This window comes from Artibeus jamaicensis, unplaced genomic scaffold (assembly GCF_021234435.1).
Source record: "Artibeus jamaicensis isolate MK-2021 breed Jamaican fruit bat unplaced genomic scaffold, CSHL_Jam_final contig_354, whole genome shotgun sequence".
In the NCBI taxonomy this organism is placed as follows: domain Eukaryota; kingdom Metazoa; phylum Chordata; class Mammalia; order Chiroptera; family Phyllostomidae; genus Artibeus; species Artibeus jamaicensis.
In genome coordinates this window covers 33,936,501-33,954,259 of record NW_026521803.1, presented here as the reverse complement: position 1 = coordinate 33,954,259, position 17,759 = coordinate 33,936,501, and the positions used below count along the sequence as shown (strand labels likewise).

Genomic DNA, 17,759 nt, shown 5'->3' with positions numbered 1-17,759 from the left:
GGGATTCCCTAGATTCTTTGCATGGGGGCTGGAACGAAGAGGGGAGAGAAAATGCCTGGAGGATTACATGGCAGGCTTTAGTGGCCAGGACTGGAAAAAGCAACATTACTTCTGCTCAAATTCTGTCAACCAGATCTTTGTCACATGGTCCCACCTTACTGCAAAGGAGGGTGGGAGACATAGATTTCCTGTGTGGTCAGGGTTAGGGGGTGTGACTAGAAATGGGAGCTGGGGAAAACAGTCTAGTTTTGGCCATGCACGGTTACACCAGAGACCTGAGAGTTTGGTGACCATTGATTTTCAGAGGCATTTAGTTTCCAACTAAGGCATTGCCGGGTGGTGCACCCTCAGCCTCTAGAGGCCATTGGATGTGAGAAGTGCTGATGGCCTTTGCCCAGGAAGGTTGCGTACCTTCCCGGAAGAGGAGATATAGTAACATGCAAATCAGTTGTCTGGGAGAGTGAAGGAAATCATGAAGGCCGAACTGACTTTTTAACTAGAAATGGGTATCTAGACAGTAATTAATCTGCAGGATTGCTTGGGAAGGAAGAACAATGGGAGCACACAAAGGGTAGGGTAAGGCACGGCAGGCAGTAGGATATAGGACAGGTTCTGTTTCTCTCGAAACCCATTGCCAGGTTTCGTGGAATCACATTTCACTTCTTTTAATTAAGAGCTTTTTATAAACAGTATAGAGCTTTTGCACAAATGTATTATTTTATTTAGTATTTTTCATTTTTATCATACAGGTTATAATTTGTAAAATGGATTATTATTTTAAATCTGTGAAACTGATTCCGTTTCCTGTGCAGTGACTGTGGACTTTGCAGAGTGACTGCTTTTCCAAGCCCTGCACAGAGCCTTGAGTTTAAGTGGAAAAAAGGAGCTGAGGGCGGGTGGGCCTTTGGAAGATTCAGGACAATCCACTTGATACTATGAGGAGACTGTGTGTCATCCTGTTTTGCATTGACTGTATGTTGCTTTGGTTCCATTCTGTATTTCCGAGGCTTGCAATGTTTCTTTTCTTTGGCTTTCTAATTTCTAACTGCAGATTTAGCGGTTTCTTTTGTGTACCGCTTGCCTCCCAGAATTTGGCCCAACAGTTTTGAGTAGCTGAACGATTTATCGAGGACAGATCAGCTGAAATGTGGCTCAACTTTAGTAAAGCAGACGGAATGACATAAGGTTAGGTGACTGATGTGTGAGTTTTTGAATTTGATTTGGTTTTACATGGAAAGGTTGAAGCAATGATCCATGTATTCTAATAAAAATCATCAGTACAAATCAAATAAAATCTGGCTTAGTGGCTATTTTCCCACTGTCACTCATGGCTAGCCTGTGCTGTTACAGACCACATTTGGCAGGCACTGTTTTTTCCTACAACAGCATCTTAAAGTAGTATCGCAGTCTCTGCCGTGTTCAGGAGGCATCTTTTCTAATCAAACTTTCTGCTAATCTCATCCGATAAATCGTTATTCTCTACTGACAGCTCCAGCTTCCCCTGAACCCCTTCCCTGCTTCTTGTTTTCTCTCAGGATGCCTGGTTATTGTCATTCTTCAGGTCTCCTTTCAAACTAAGGACATTTCTCCCATTCCTGAGCAAGAGTTACAGGTTTTATCAGTCTACGTAGTGAATCTGTAAGACCAGCACGTCGTAGCAGCTCATCTCTTTCTGACCAGTCTCAGCCATCAATTATCAGATGGGCAAAAGGCAGGCTGTACCCAAGTTGCAGAACTATGAAAAGAACAAAATCCTTATTCCCATGAATTTGAAAGAGTTAAGCTTAGGAAAATACCAGTTGATTCTAATGTGTTTCAATTCCTACTTCCCAAAGCTGGACTGGTATATTAAGGCAGATGCATTTTGATTACTTTAGTTACGAGAGTGTTTTAGAGCACTTGAAAGTGAAAGTGAGAGTTGCAGCTTGGTTAGGGGGAACTACAGTCCATTTCTGTCCTTAGAGACAAGACCTGCTGTGCAGCCCTGTGCTTTCTGCAAACCAGTGCCCGACTTGGGTCATGTCGGTGAGACAGTGTTGTATAAGGGGCGGGGCAGCTCAGAGGGCAGATTAGCAAGTTTTCATTGCTCATATGATTTGACCAAGCATGTGGCTTCTAAATAGGAAAACTCAGTCATTTCAGTACTATCCAGATTTCCTATTTTTGCAGGTATTCTAATGAACTTAAGCAAGTACTCTGTTGCTTGTTAGAATTAATAAGGGGAATGGAATGGCCTTTTTTAGATCAGATAGCTATCAATTTCTGTTTCGGTGATTTTTATTTTCATGCTTTGGGAAAATGGTGTTAGTCTGCTTCATACCTACGTATGCAACTACTTGTGATACCGGTTTCATAGTTTCAGTGATTTCAGATAAATTATTTCAAGTGAGATGGATATAAAAAAATTTTTGGAAATCAGAAAGCAGAACCATAGAAATGAAGATCACATGGAGGGTTAGCAACAGGGGAGTGGGAGAAGGAGAAGGGGGGAGAAGGTACAGAAAATAAGTAGCATAGATGGTAGGTAGAAAATAATAGATAGGGGGGAGGTTAAGAATAGTATGGGAAATAGAGAATCTAAAGAACTTGAAACACGTGGTGATAAACTAAAGGAGGGGATGGTGGGGGAGGGGTGTGCAGGGTGGAGGGGAATGAAGGGGGAAAATAGAACAACTGTAATGGCATAATTAATAAAATATATTTTTTAAAAAAGAAGAAAGCATAATACAAAAGTGTGATCACATCATTGTGAGATAAAATGTAAAACCTAAGTCCGAGCTGAAAACCACCAGCACTGTTCCGTTAATAAAACAACACGGGCTTCACCAAAGGTTTAAAAGGGGCCATTTCCACCTTATAGTGATAACAATAAGGTAACTAACTCGCTCGGTATTACATAATGTACATATATTCTAACATGACCAAGTTTTACTGACTGTGTCTAGATTATTTGTATGCCTGACCTCAAATGTGGGAATATATTCTTTTTGAAGTGTCAGTTTGCTTACCACTTTTAAAATCTTTTAGATGTTCCACACTTTTTGCCAGTTTATAAAAAGCATGCTAGATTGTTGTGTCAGTCGTAAGTAAGTGTACTTCTGGATCCACTTGATCTGCTCGGGAAGTGATCCACTTGATCTCCTCGGGGAGTGCTGTGGCTGTGGTGGATCTCCTTGTACACTGGTTCTAGAACTGGAGTCAAGGAACAGCCGTTCAGGCCAGCATGGACTCCAGAATGGGTTGTTTCACTTGGCTTTATGCGCTGCATGGATTCATTAGTAGGTTGTCTTTGTCGGGGCTGAATTCCTTCTAAGTTAATTGTATGATGTGTCTTCATCTATTCTAGTGGCTGTCCTCCTCACCCCCACCGAGGTCACACTGCTACCACTAGTGATTTTATCCATTGAGATGTCACCAGTGCCCAAATAAACAGCTGAGGAGTATTTCTTACCGATGCAGATAGGACAGAAGTTTCAGTCCAGTTTTGTATTTCCCGCCCTGCATTTCTGTGGTTTTAAAAACCAACTAATCACAGACTAGAGGACCTGTGAGGCTGCCTAGGACATCGTGAAGGCTTAGCACTGATAGGAAGGTGGGGAGAGTGGGTTTTGAGGGAATGTTCGCTGTTTATCTTACACACTTTTGTGTTTTAATTTTTTTCATTAAGAGCATGATTAAAAATTAGTTGTGATGGTCTTATAGTGTCTTTCATAGATTTCTGATTAGTTGCACAGGGAAAAGTTGTAATTATACAGTGGAGAATTTCCACAATACCTTGACCAGGTGACGAGATTAGCATAACAAACGAAGGGCAGACCACTGTGCCGTCACGTGGCTCTGTATGTGACATCCAGGGAGAGACACGAGGCCGCTTACGTGGTGTTATGTCCACGTGAACGCATTCATAAGGGAGCATCGGATAAATCCATATTGAAAAACAGTTCTATGAGAGAAATGGCCTGTAATTTTTCAAAAATGCCAGTATTACAAAAGAAAGTGGAAGACTGAGGAACTGTTACTGATTAAAATAGATGAGAGAGTGAGATGTGCTGGTTTAATGCAGTGAGTAATTCTGGATGTTTTTGGGGGTGGTGGTGCTTGGTTAAATGTGCTTAGTATAGTTGAGATCAATTATCATTCATGGACGATGGATTAGGTAAAGCCATTATAGCAAAGGTGTATTTCCTGATTTCGAGTTTTTGTTCTTGGGAAATAGACTCAGAAACACTAAAGGGAAAAAAGCGTATGACTGGTGCAGCTTGAAAACGATCGGGACACAGCAAGCACATCATTTTAACTGCAGTGTAATTAAAAACTTTTGAAAATAAAAAGTTAAAGAAACGTAGGAAGAATTTTAAATTACATTGTTCCTGAGCTTTAGTCTTTGATCTTTTCTTGATTACTTTCCAGATAGGGCCAGGATATCTTTGTATTTTTCTTTTTCTTTTCTTTTCTTTTGAGGTTCCTGGGGTATTTTGATGGTCAGCCACATTTGGGAATCATAACCCTAGATTATAGGTTTCCTTTCAGAAATAGTTGCTAGAATTATTTTGAGACTGATCAGGTGCTATGAGGTAAGTAGCAGAAAATTCCTCAAACTTGGAAGAAAAAAATGAAAACTAACTTTGTATAGTGTGGGGAAATGAACTTGGTGTATGTACTGTTACATTCTTTATGGGTTGCAGTCTGGTCAGAGAAGTCTACAGTTCACCAGGTTACTTACTGTTCTTTAAATACCACAAAAATCCAATGTCTTCTTCAAATTCTATACTCTCACAGTTCTGATCATCGAACTTCAGTTGTATGGTTAAGGACCAGACTTATATTTAGGCAAATACATTCAGTTGAGCCCATTAAATAAAAATAGGGGAGATTTTCCCTGTCCCGATGCAAGCTATTACAATTTCACATTTCTATATTATTTTAAATTTATTTTTAATGGATGGCTCCCCTTCAAATACATGTGGAGATGGTTCTAGAAAACTACAGCTTATGTAGTTTTACAGATTTTCATTTTATGTGTTTGATACTGAATTACCTCTTTTTAATTGCAGCAGAGAGAAAGAATTAGTAGTTTAAAACAGTAGGGACTACATGTTCTGCTGTGATCAAGGAATTAGATAATCTGGCTTGTTTGCTTAAGGGGTCTGTATCTTGAGACTTTTACAGGGCAGTATTAAGGCTCTGAGCCTTCTTATTATGCCAATACCCAGAAGATTGCTTTAATGAGAAGTAAAGGGCCTTTTTCCAATTACAAGGGAATAATTGTATTAAGTTCCTGTGTTATGTCAACCTGCTTTGATTTGATTACTGCAAAAGAAATGGATTTATCTGTCAGTGTTACTTAATTAAGCCTTCTCATTGATGTTTTGCAGAGTAATATAGTGTGGTTTGCACATTTGAGCCTAAATACAAAGAAAATTGGCCTAAAACTAAGACATGACCCCTGAAGATAGCATGTAAGATTGATTGCTTGTCATTGCCAGGTCAGAGGCTGCAGCGTTAGACACAGGTGGGATATTGGGATGTTGGGAGAATAAAATGAAAGTCAGTTTATGGAAGCGATTATTGTTGTACTAGAAAACTGAATTTTAGGAAAGATCTCTGAATAGTTAAAACTGGCTTCACCAGTATTAGTCAGGCATCTGGAATAGGGGATGAGATGAGATGAGAATAGATGTAGACTTAGTTAAAGTACAGAAGGAAAGGGAAGATAAAGAAGAAAGGAAGAGGAATGGATGCCGTTTGGGAGAAGTGGACCGTTGTGGTTATGCAGAGCAGTTACAGCCCACGAATATTTCAGTTAAGCCAGCGGTCCTTCCCCGGAGCCTCACAACTGGTGCTCCAGGGAGAACAGAGATGGGGCGGTAGGAGAGAAGAAAAGATAAAACTGTTACATGTTTCATCTTTGCTCCCTTTCCCTCTCCATTGGAATAAATGCAATAAATTATTTATCAGGTAGGGATTTTAAATATCAATTTGTGTATCTTAAGTTATCATAGTATTATGGATTTTACACCATAAAATTAATTTATCATTTGAAAAACACATAGTTGCATGCACATGTTATCTGAGTTATTTATTCTCTTCTATTGGAAAATGAAGTGTATTTTAAAATTTATTTTTTTAATGTTTTATTTTCTAAAGTTTACCTGTTATTTCTCACATTTTGTTAATGCCTATTGGTAAGTACATCTTTAAGAGTTACTAAGCACCTAATTAAAATTTTTCCAAAATTCCATTCACTTAAAATATGTATTTATTTATATTTAAATATATTTATCTTATTTATTTTTATTTTTTAGAGAGGGGAAGGGAGGGAGAAAGAGAGGGAGTGAAACATTAGTGTGCGAGTGATACATGGATCGCACACCCCCTACTGGGAGCCTGGCCCGCAACCCGGGCACGTGCCCTGCCTGGGAATCCACCCACCGACCTTTCAGTTCATGGGCTGGCATTCAGTCTACTGAGCCACACCAGCCAGGGCTCTATTCACTTTTAATTTAGGTACTTTGAAGCCTACCAATGTAATTTTGGAGTTAGACAGTATGTTTTAAAGTCTCCAGGTGTATGGCAGCTTACTTTCGATGGTTATTTTCAACTGATTTTGCTTACTTCCCCTCACCCCCAAACATTATTACTGAGTGCTTTTAGACTGGTTACATTTTAGAAAGTCAAAGGAGGCATGTACACCTCACACGATTGTACTCTTGCCCCAGTTATTCATGGCTCTTCTCTCTGGGCTCCTGCCAGGAAAGATGAGGACCTGAAAGGACTGACTTCCCTTTATAGGAAGGACCTAACCGGTTGGTTTCACACATTTGAAATGGAGGGGTGCCAAATAACACCTGTGTCTCCATATTTCATGTTAGAATTTTTATCAAGTTAGATTGGTATTGATACTTCCAAATTATGTGGATTGATATAAAGACTTCAAGGTTACTTTTGCCTCGATTTCATAATATAACTAATCATCTTGAGTGTCAAGAAGATTCTTGAGTTTCAGAATAAGGAGCACAACTAGCATATTTCTAGCAAACTAATTATGCATTTACTTATTTACTTTCATATTATCTGACCTTCATATTATATGAAAATGCTTTCCCTGTTTTATAGCACTGAAAAAAGCAATTAACGTTATATATTTTGAATATCTGAGATCATTTAATGTGCACTCTTGAAAGCTAGTTTTTTTAACAAGGAAAATAATACTGTTTTAAATAAGTGTTCTAAAGGACACATTAACAGAGATGTAAGTTGGAGATTAAGAAAGGCTATAATACTATAATCATTCCTCTCTGGACAAATTTCCCCACTGTACTTTTCTGCCCAGTATATTCACATTTGCCCTTCTTCATACAATTTATGTATTTGTATATAAACTGTAAAACCATCTTGTGCTTGACCTTGGAGTTTTCAGGTTTATTTGATGAGGAAATGCACCAGTGCTGAGCATGCCAGCACTGACAGCGGTGATGGAGATGGGAAGCCCAGGTCTCTGTTCTTTGTATTTGAAGGGTCATATGTGTGGGACTCATCATCACAGCCCTTGTCTCCTGCTCAGTCCATTTGGGAAGGGCTGGAAGTTCCTGGTCACTCACCGCTCAGATGAGTCCTTGTGAAGTGTGTCTCGTCTGTTACAGAAACAGAAAGAAGTGACCGTGATAGTGTGGACATTGGCTCTCAATACTTGAAGCTCATCAGCTCTTCTTCCTCCGCCTCCACACTCAAATTTTGACTTCAGATTCCTCTACTTAAAGCTCTTATTATACTGGCTGCTAATGAAAATGTGCACATCCTTAACACGCTCTTTGCTGATGAAATATTTTGAACTCTAAATTCATCTGGCACTGACGGAGAGCATATGCCATCTCAGTTTGTGTGGAGGGCTCAGCCAAGGGTTCTTCCTGGACTAGGAAATTAGTAGGAGCCACAGATGCACGCAGTCTGTGAGTCTCCATCATGATGTGGAGGGTATTTCATAGTGTCTGTTGTTTCAGAGCAAAGGATCTAAGAGCGTGTAGACTTCAGCATGTTTCAGAGTGATTATCTTTCCAGGAAAAACTGAGCCTCAGCCCCCCCAGTGCATTCCAAGTGTGCGGAAGCTTCCATCGGGAAATTGATATATTTCTACAAAAGTAGGAATTTGTAGACTCCTAGAGCAATGCAAAAAACCCACTTTGGTTGTTTTCCGACTTCATGAACCTCTAGGGTCTTGGGTGTTTGACATGATCTGGGTTGTGGTTTGGAAAGGACCAATACACAACTGTAATAATCCTGACCAATACACAACTGTAATAATCCTGAATCAACAGAGTTAGGTAACTCTCACACTTGTTTATCTCAGATCAGGTTCACACCTACATAATATTCGGTCTGTGTTCTCAGCTTGGGTTGTTGGTCAGCATACATAACTTTTGACAGCCTGTCATTTCCACAACACACAGAAATATGTTAAAATGGTAAGACATAAAGAAGATATTCTAAAGGTAAATTAAGTCACAAAACAAATCTCATGGTTGTTGAATTCTCACTGTGATTGTGCCATCAAGCTTCATGGAAGTCAAATTTGTTTCCTCTGAGTGTATTGGCTATTTCTAAAATCCAGCAGAAGGTTTGAAAGTCTCTAACCTGTTAAGCAGCACTAGTGGTCATAAAAAAGTGAGACTCAGATTTCTCTGACTGGATCACACTTTGGGGTTTAATTATCTTAGGTTTGGGGCAGTCTTAGTAAACTAGGCTCTTAGGGCAGGTATTGGTTACTGAGTATTTACTATGGGCCAGGTACTTCCCTAAGTGTTTAGCAAATACTAATGAGCTCATTTACTTTAATAATAACTCTTTGAGGTTGGAAATCCTATTATTCCCTTATCTCCTGTTAAATGCCTATTTTGGGTGGGTCCTAGGATTTCACTTCATTTCTCTTAGACCCAAGAGGCCATTAAATTCTTGAGGTTGGCAGATGTCCTCAGGGCAAAATGTAATTTTTTCCTCCCTGGGTTCCAGCATTCACTTTGATTTTGGCTTGATAATTCCTTTCTCTCTTAGTCAGCTGATTGGTATTTTAAAGAAGATTAATTAATTTATTTTTATCCATCATTTTAGTTTTCTTTTGTGGGAGTTTTCCAAATATACCAGCCTGTGCTATTTACATGGAAATGAAACCCACTTATTTTTCAGTTGATGAAAAATGGGTTCAGAGACGAGCTCAGCCTAGAGCTGGTCAACACGAAGTCCCTACTAAAACCCAGGTTTCCATGTCAGCTCCCAGCGCTGTGTTTTCTGGTATTTGTCTAATCTAGCTGATAGTTTTGATCTCAGGGAAATTTGAGGAATCCAACCATAACTTTAATGAGTATAGATGGGAAATCATAGAAATTAAAAGTTACGTCTATCTTTTCTCTAGATGGAGTGTTTGGTCCTAGTTCTCTCTTAACCTCGCCAAAATGTCCAACTTGTCGGAGGGACTTCAGAAAATCTGTGGATTGCTGGGCTCCCTCCCAGAGCAACTGTCTGTCACGTGGAAGTTGCTGCGTCTCCCCTAGTTTAGGGTAAAATAAATGTGAAAAATCTTGAACGATCTAGTCCATTTCAGTCGTGTGAAAGAATAATTTCCATCCTCCGTTTGCCTTTTCCCTTTCCCTTCTGCCGCCTGGCTTATTGTTTCTCTGTTATTTATTCTCGTCTTGGATGGAGGAGGCACCAGAGCAAGGGAGAGGCAAGAGCTGAGTGTTCAGATGGCTTCTGTCCCAGGCAGTTTTTGGTTTGTGGCCTCAGTGGATTTCCTGGACAATCTGTGTGTTGTTATCCACGCTCTTCGGGAATTTCGTTTCGCTCCCCATTCTGCCCACTCTGGAGCGTACAGGGTTTTGACCCCCTCTCTCGTCCATCGCTCTGTACATTTTGGTAAGCGCATCACCTCTCTGGCTTTACTGTTCTTCTACTTTTGTTTTCCAGTCTCTGGATTTCTTCAGGTATTTACTTCCATATAGTGGGTGTTGTACATAATTCTGTAATCTTTTGTGGACACAAGAATGGACGTAAACTGCCAAATGCACACATTTGCTCTGCCTGGGGAGAAGTGGCTGAGGGTGACATCCATTTGAGCTGGTCCTGGAGAGGTCCGAGGTTCTCACTAGAAGGGTACTTTCATGGTGGAGAAAAGTACCCACTGGCTTTTAGCATGACAGCACCTGCGTTGGCCCGCTCTGCCACTTATTGTCACCTTGGGGAAGTTATCTGTCCCATCGAAGTCTCAGTTTTCTCATATGTGTAATAGGGATACTGTTAGTACATCGATGTGCTTATCTGACACATATTTAAGCTCACTAAATGTTAACTGCTGTATTTTTGGAGAGATAAAGAACAGTTTAGGCAAAGTGAATAGAGGTAGAAAAACGGGGAGGTGTAAGAGTGTGTGTGCAGTGTTCAGATACATAAGGAATGGCCAAGTGTAGGCCATGTGCAGGGTTTACATAAAAAGTGAGCCTGGGCAAGAACCACCGAGATGCAGATATACTGGGTGTGTGTACTGAATGCTGCTGAATCCAGCAACCTAGGCAGGGATTTAAAGGAGGGAGATGTGCAACTGTTGGTGCTGGGCGTGCATCTGTGTCTCACGTTGCATGGAGTAGGCCGGTGAATGTCAAACTCCTGTGTGCAAGAAAATGACTTGGGGATGTTGTTAAGAACACAGTTGTTGTTATTTTTTTCCTGGCTCTGTCCCCAGAGATCTAGAATCGCTGGGTCTGTCATGGACCCTAAGCTGCAGGCTTTTTGATGAACATTTCCCATGATTCGGATGCAAGGTGGTCCTCAGATGCACTTTGAGACTCGCTGGAATGGTTGTTGAGGAAATGCATGCTAATTTACTGGCAGGTCTGATGAAGCACAGTGGGAGGGAAGAAAGGAACAAAAAACATGAACGTGGCATGTTTACATTCATTACAAGTTACAAATATCCGTGCTCTAGCCCTGTGTGTTCTTGCTATGGATGAATGAGCCCCAGTTCCACAGATACATTTTCGAAGATAAAATATAACCAGAAATCATGTGATTGTTCTACTAGGTTTTGGAGAGCTAGAGAATTGTCTTTATCTTCTAGATCTAGCAGGAGGCCAAGAGTTGGAAAAACCTGTTAAAAAGAGCAGTAAAGGGGAGGAAGGTGCCCAGCGTGAGTCAGGAAACCAGAAAGATGGAAATGGGAAGGGATGTCAAAACAGCAGTTAGAGTTGATTGGTTGAGAATCTATTTGTGAAGGAACCTAGCAAGTATTTAACCTGTTTTGAAAAAAAACTAAACTTCCAGCATTTTTAATTAGTGGATTGCTTGCTTTTGAAATTGCCCAGTTGGGAATACTCAAGTTCTGATGTGTTTTATCTGCCTGTTAATTAGCAGGCTGCATGGCTGACCATCATTTTTCCTTTATTTAGTGCATAAAACGTGTATATGAAGGTCTCTTGAAACAGTCCAGCTCAAGTCGGGGTTAAAAATGCATGTCACTTGTATATTTAGTAAGAGTTTGTGCTAAATTAAAATAGCATTCTAATATACCTGTTCTCCAACTTAGTCCATTCTTTTTGCGCCATAATATGATTTTGTCTCTAGCATAGGGCTCCTCGGATCCCAGCACAGTGGACAGCTGGGGCCAGAACACTTTTTGTTGTGGGGCACTTCTGTGTATGTGTAGGATGCCAGTATACCTCTCATCCCCCTCCCAGAGTTGTGACAACTCAGAAATGTCCCCAGATATTGCCGAAGGTCTGCAGGGGGCTAGAACTGCCGCTGGTGGAGAGCCACCGGCCCGGCATTACTGTGGTCTTATTTCCTCTTTGTCTCTGCCTGGTTTCTGAAAACTGGAAAAGATAAAATGTGTCCAGACAATATGACATCTTATGGTAGAGAGAGGAATTCAGCTCTTTTCTGGCATTATTTTTTTGCCAAATCTAAGAGCAGAAACTTCTCCAGTACTCCCTCGCTGGCTGTTTCAGGGTAAAAGGAATTAAAGATGTTTTAGACTTCCGAAAAGCTGCAGCATTTGAGGGATTTTTGTTGCTTACACAGTTTTTGTTTGTTTTTGCTGGAAATATGTGATTTTTGGTTAAAGATGAAGAAGACCATGCAAGCTATAAAACGTGTTCATGTGAGAATCCAGAGGGTTCTAAGTCACTTCTGCATGTACTTCATGCAGCACACGCAAGCTAGGCCAGGAGGTCGGGTTGTCAGACAGGTTTGGGGAAAGCAGTGCATCTCTCTCCAGATTGAAGGTACCCTCCAGAGCCTTCCTGACATTCCTTAAAACTCACAGTTCCTGATTTTAGCTGTCCTCAGAGGACATCTGTTTGCAGTTGCATTATCTTCTGAAGCAAAAAAGCAAAACAAAAAAAAAACAGACTTTGTTTAAAAAAGAAAGAATTCAAGTTTAGTCCTCATAGTTGTTTTTCCATCTCTTATGCTAAAAGGCCGTGTACTCCACTGTATCCAGAAAAAATAAGTCAATTAATTATACTACCATTACTTCTGCTGGTAATAAAATAGCAGTGATAGAAGGAATGACAGTAGTGCATGAAGAGAATAAACAGCATCACTGAGATGTTAGGAGACACAATGAATGGGACTGTGGCGGCCGCACCGACGTTTCACACCTCCTCCTTCAGTTCTGTCGGAGGAGGTTGGTGATGGCCATCTGTTATCAACCGTGATCAAAATAATAGAACAGTGAAACTTTTTATACTTACAAAGGGCCTTTCATCAAAAATCTCAAAGCCGTTTCTAAATATAGAGTGACTGATCTTTAAAATTTTAAAACACTTTTATGTTTTAAGCAATTAATAGGATAACGTAGCTGTTAAACTCTCCATCCCAAGTATTTGCTGCATGAAGCACTGACTGAGTGTTCAGCCGTCTGGTCAGCGTCAGAACGTCGCTGCTGTACATTTTAGAAGAATCCCAACTTTCCCATTGTTCATCATCCTTTATCCACATGAAACTTTGACAACCTTAATGTCCACATCTCAATGTCCAGATTAAGGATTGTAGGCCAAGTAGCCATGTCTATTTAAAAAAAAGATTTTTAAAAGACTAAGACAGTGTTGCTTTAACTTAAAAAACAAAATTTTAGTTTCCATGTAGTGTCCTGGTAGAAACAGGTGACCAAATTCTTTTTGGTCTTGTGGATTTTGTTGCCTGTCTGTTATTCGGTGTGACAAGAGAACAAAAAGTATTCAAGAGCATGAATGCTGCTGATGTTAGTACGAATAGTTACCTGAATTTAACTTTCTTTTTGTATTAAGGTTGTGTTAATGTATTTTTACATTTTTGTCCAAAAGATTTAAATTAAACATTAAGTGCAGTTTCATGTCCGTAAAAGTTGAGGCTATGAAACGTTGTGAAAGATGGAAGTAATTTTGATGTTCATACGTCTGGTTCCTGAGGGTCCAGTTCATTTTTGCTGTGAATTTAAATGAGTTAATTTAAGTAGATGGGTCAGAAGCCACTATCATCGTGGTAGCCCTGTGCCTGATTCTTAATTAAAGGCAACAGAAGATTAATTTGAAACATTAATTTAAAAGTGCATATACAAAAAGAAAGAATTATTACAAGAAAGCCTGAAGAACTTTTCTCTTGTCCCCAGATGTAGAAGACAGAAGTAGCTCAGGGTCCTGGGGGAATGGAGGCCATCCAAGCCCATCCAGGGTAAGTATATCTAATCTTTTCTCCCACATCCAGACATCCCACATATGTAAATTGACAAACCGAAGGTGAGTTTCTCTCAAGCACAAACGCAACTGCACGGACATATATGCACACTAAGTTTAATGAGGATCGGCTTGTGTTTGGATTATTTTTTTTTATTCTCTTATGGGATACTATTATTGAGTTTAACACCTGTTCTACTTCTGCTAACCAGAAGAAAAATCCTTCATTAAATATTTGGCCTTACTTTGCCAGTCATTGATCTAGTATTATAGAAAGTTATTTTTCTGTAGATGGCACAACTTTGGAAGAAATCCTACTATCTCTGTAATATATTGGTGCAAATAGACTACTGAATAATTCTGAAGACTTTGTATGAATGTCTAGCCTATCAGTGTAATCTGCATAATAAATCTGTGTTGATTTCAGTTTGTAAACAGGTTATTATTTCACCAGCAGTGCCTTTGGTCATCAGTGAGATTCATTCATTTATTTGGTCTCATATTTTTGCTTCTCATATTTGGTTGTTAGTTTGGATGTAACAGGAAGATCATGGAATGGGGTGGGAAAAGCAATCTGTGTTTTTGTATGTACATGGCTTTGGGCCTGTCATTTCACCTCTTTGATCTTCATTTTCCTAATTTATAAAGTGAGGAAGTAGAACCGAAGGATCTTTTATATTCCTTCCATCTTAAATAGGTGTGATTTGAATTATAACCTTTCTTTAGCCGAATCATTTCTAGGCTCTTTAAAATCCATGTCAGCTTTTGTAAAATACATATAATGCCCCAAATTAAAAATAGACTTAGAGCCCATAGCTGAACAAACATTTGCACCTCCCCCAACCAGCTGTATAGATGAGGCATACTGTATGGAGGGTAACATTGTACCCGAAGTATTCATATAAGTTTGGTGGGGGCAGGGGGGAGGAAGGTCTCCGTCAAGGAAGAGTCAGGAAGGTAGGTGATCAAGCCATCAAAATGAGGACATTTCAGTAAGCCATAGTTATTCACTTCTACCTGTCCTTTGGCCCTGTGGTTTTCGCTCTAGTCTTCAGGGTACAGCAGGATCTCTAAGCTTAACAGTAACTTTGTTGAGCCCTTGTACCAGCTGTCGAGTTTGACATTCTAATGCATTATATGGATGAGTTGAGGAAATCTTTCCTCCTCCTCGTGTTACAGTCTGCACTTGCAGAAATAAATCCATCCCCCTTGACAGCAAGTGTAGGAGATGACAGTGCTTCTCTCTATTGTTTCGTTCATTCAGACTTAATTTCTTATTTTAATACATGTAGTGCTTTTCATTATATTTCTGATAACAAGGTCCATTTAGGATCATTCCGACTTTTATTTTGTGTTTATTAACTGCTCTGCCACTTTTTTCATGGAATATGTTGCTGAATACCATGAATCAGTATTTTACAATTCATATTTTCTAAATGCAGGGAGTTTGCATGAGATAGGTTGCTCTAGCTGGCTTGTCCCCATACAGCCTAAATCTCTCTTCTCTCATTTGAAAATGGTGATGTTATCAGCTACCTTGCAGTACTCTGCTGAGGTTTAAATTAGATAATGTATAATAAGCGCTTCGAATATTCTTTAGAAGAGACCACTTAATAACACTTAGTATTATGCAGTGCTTGGTATAGGATGAGTAAGTGTAAAACCCAGGCTAGTGATGTGATGTCTTTGTATACACGGACATGTTGACAGCATCAGATTACAGCATCATTCAGCTTAATTTTTATAAATGAGGAAAGACAATGGAAAACAGGTTGGTTTGGATCTGTAAGGCCTCCGCTTATTCTCCAGTGAGCTGCGGTGCGTTTTCATTGTTCATCCAGCATCCCTCTTTTTTCATGTGGCAGATTCTGCCCCTCGGCTCACAGGCCAACTGACACCTCCGAGTAAATTCGACTTGGTCTCTATGGGCAGCCAGCAGAGCAGAACGACTTTTTAAATTTTCTTCCTTTTCGGTTACTTAATGCACCTTATTAGATTGAAAGTTGAACTATATAATATACATGATTTTCTTTCTTATATGACATTGATTCCTCCATGAAAAGTAGGTGGTGGAGCAGTTTGAAACATTTTAATTGTGAATTCCCATTAAAACAATGAGTTACAATAACACTGAAATTAAAGTCTGCTTTAAAACCATTTTTTTGTGGCACACTTTGTCCAAATCCAGAAGTACTAATTTATGCTAAAGTTGTAATACTCATTCATAATACTATTGCAATAATAATTTTAAAATTATTTGTGTTAATTACTTATGGAATGATCCAATTCTCTTACAACTACAATAACAACTGTAACAAAACATTGAAATTTCAATGTCGTAAAAACCAAATGTTTTTTAAAGGCTCTGCCTTGGTCTTCCAAAAGCTATTCATTACAGGCTATGGGCAGTTAAAAAAAATAATGTGGGCTTATCAAAGTAATAACTTTTAATATTTATAACATATTTTATATGTCAGGTGTTTTACATGTATTATTTCATTTAATGACATCAACAACTTCATGTGAGTTGGTTCTATTATTATTATTTCCTAGACATCACAGCAGTTATGAGGGAAATTTGAACTCTGCAAACTCTAGAGCCCTCTCTTAACTACTGGCCTTGTGAAGATGAAGTTCTGGGTCAGAATGGTGGACTCCAGGGGTTTTTTTTGGATCAGAGAGGTCTCAGCATTGGTCATATTTGTGTGCTGATTCTTTCCATGTAAAATGGAAACTAATGCTGTTGCTTTATTTACAGAACTATGGAGATGGGACTCCCTATGACCACATGACCAGCAGGGACCTTGGGTCACATGACAATCTCTCTCCACCTTTTGTCAATTCCAGAATACAAAGTAAGACGAATTTTAAATTAATATGATTTTTATCAATGAGTATGTTTTACCCATACAGAACATGAGGCCAGGCAGATGTTATGTTTCTAGGAACTCGGATGTTCAGTTGGTTCTCTACAGTAGTTTTAAATTGTAGGAAAATATTGGTAGTCGGTGCTTGATAATACAGCATAAAGAACTAAGTTTCATGACCATGTGGAATTACAGGGTTTCACTGACTCTGCATGAAAATTTTGTCTTCCTTAGACGTAAAGAACTTATCACAATTTTAATGTTGCAACAGTAGTTTTCTAAGTAAAGGTTGATGGAATCCAAGTGGTGAACATTTAAAACAAAAATATCATTGGGCTTGCCAGTTGGCCATGAGATACAGTCCACATTAGCTGTGAATTTGCATTAACAGGGGTTATGAAAACCCCTTGAATAGTAGGTATAGTGTGCTTAATCGGTTTACTGTGCTGACGTCAGAGTAGTGCCTTCAAGTTGACAGTAAAATCTGGCTGTGTATTTACCAAGGGGTGGACTTCAGTGCTGGTGGTCTAGGCAGTCCTCCTCCCACTCTGCTGGGAGTGAGCTGCGTGTGGTCTGAGAGAGGCCGAGTTTCCGCACACCCTTCCTAGTTGTGCCCTGAGCATAGTTTTCTGCTTTGACCGGGCGTAGGGTGTTCCTTTAATTGCAGTAACCTACACAAGGAAAAGACCATTCATAATGGCTTAAGAGGTCTCGATAGTTGGTTATTTTACTTTTGATTGAAAAAATGATCTTTGTTCTAGTAAATGTGAGTTTTTAACAATATTAGTAAATCTCTTAACTTGGCCAAATTCTATTGAGAATCCATCAGTAAATGAAGTTAAATTTCTCGGCGCAAGCTGTTGTCCCATACTCCGAGGAAAACACACAGCCGTAATTGTATCATTCTGGAACCGTAATGGCAAATGCTTTTAAAGAATGTCTCAATTTTTAAGCCTTGAAACTATACTTGTCATTTAAGGTGGACAGTATTTGAATTTCTGTGTCCCCCCTCCCCCACAAAATCACCATTGGATCCTTCTGAGGAGTTTTAGATATTTAACATCAATAGACAATGCAGAGAAATAGCAGCAGTTTATTTTTAATGGCTAATGTCATATGTTGTACCCCTCGTGTCATCCCAAATTTGACAATCACAAAATTGTCTTTGATTCTAGGTCGTTGTTACATTTCTGCT

The 17,759-nt window shown here is 39.4% G+C and overlaps 1 protein-coding gene across 12 annotated transcripts in view; it reads left to right on the top strand.

Moving 5' to 3' along the window:
* TCF4 (transcription factor 4) overlaps nucleotides 1–17,759 on the top strand; it is a 335,412-nt gene that overhangs the window by 97,500 nt on the left and 220,153 nt on the right. For all 12 annotated transcript variants that reach the window (XM_037151940.2, XM_037151945.2, XM_053664222.1 and 9 more), the window contains 2 exons: nucleotides 13,634–13,695; nucleotides 16,456–16,552. In XM_037151940.2, the coding sequence (XP_037007835.1) occupies nucleotides 13,634–13,695; nucleotides 16,456–16,552 (159 nt within the window). The remainder of the gene's footprint in view (nucleotides 1–13,633; nucleotides 13,696–16,455; nucleotides 16,553–17,759) is intronic.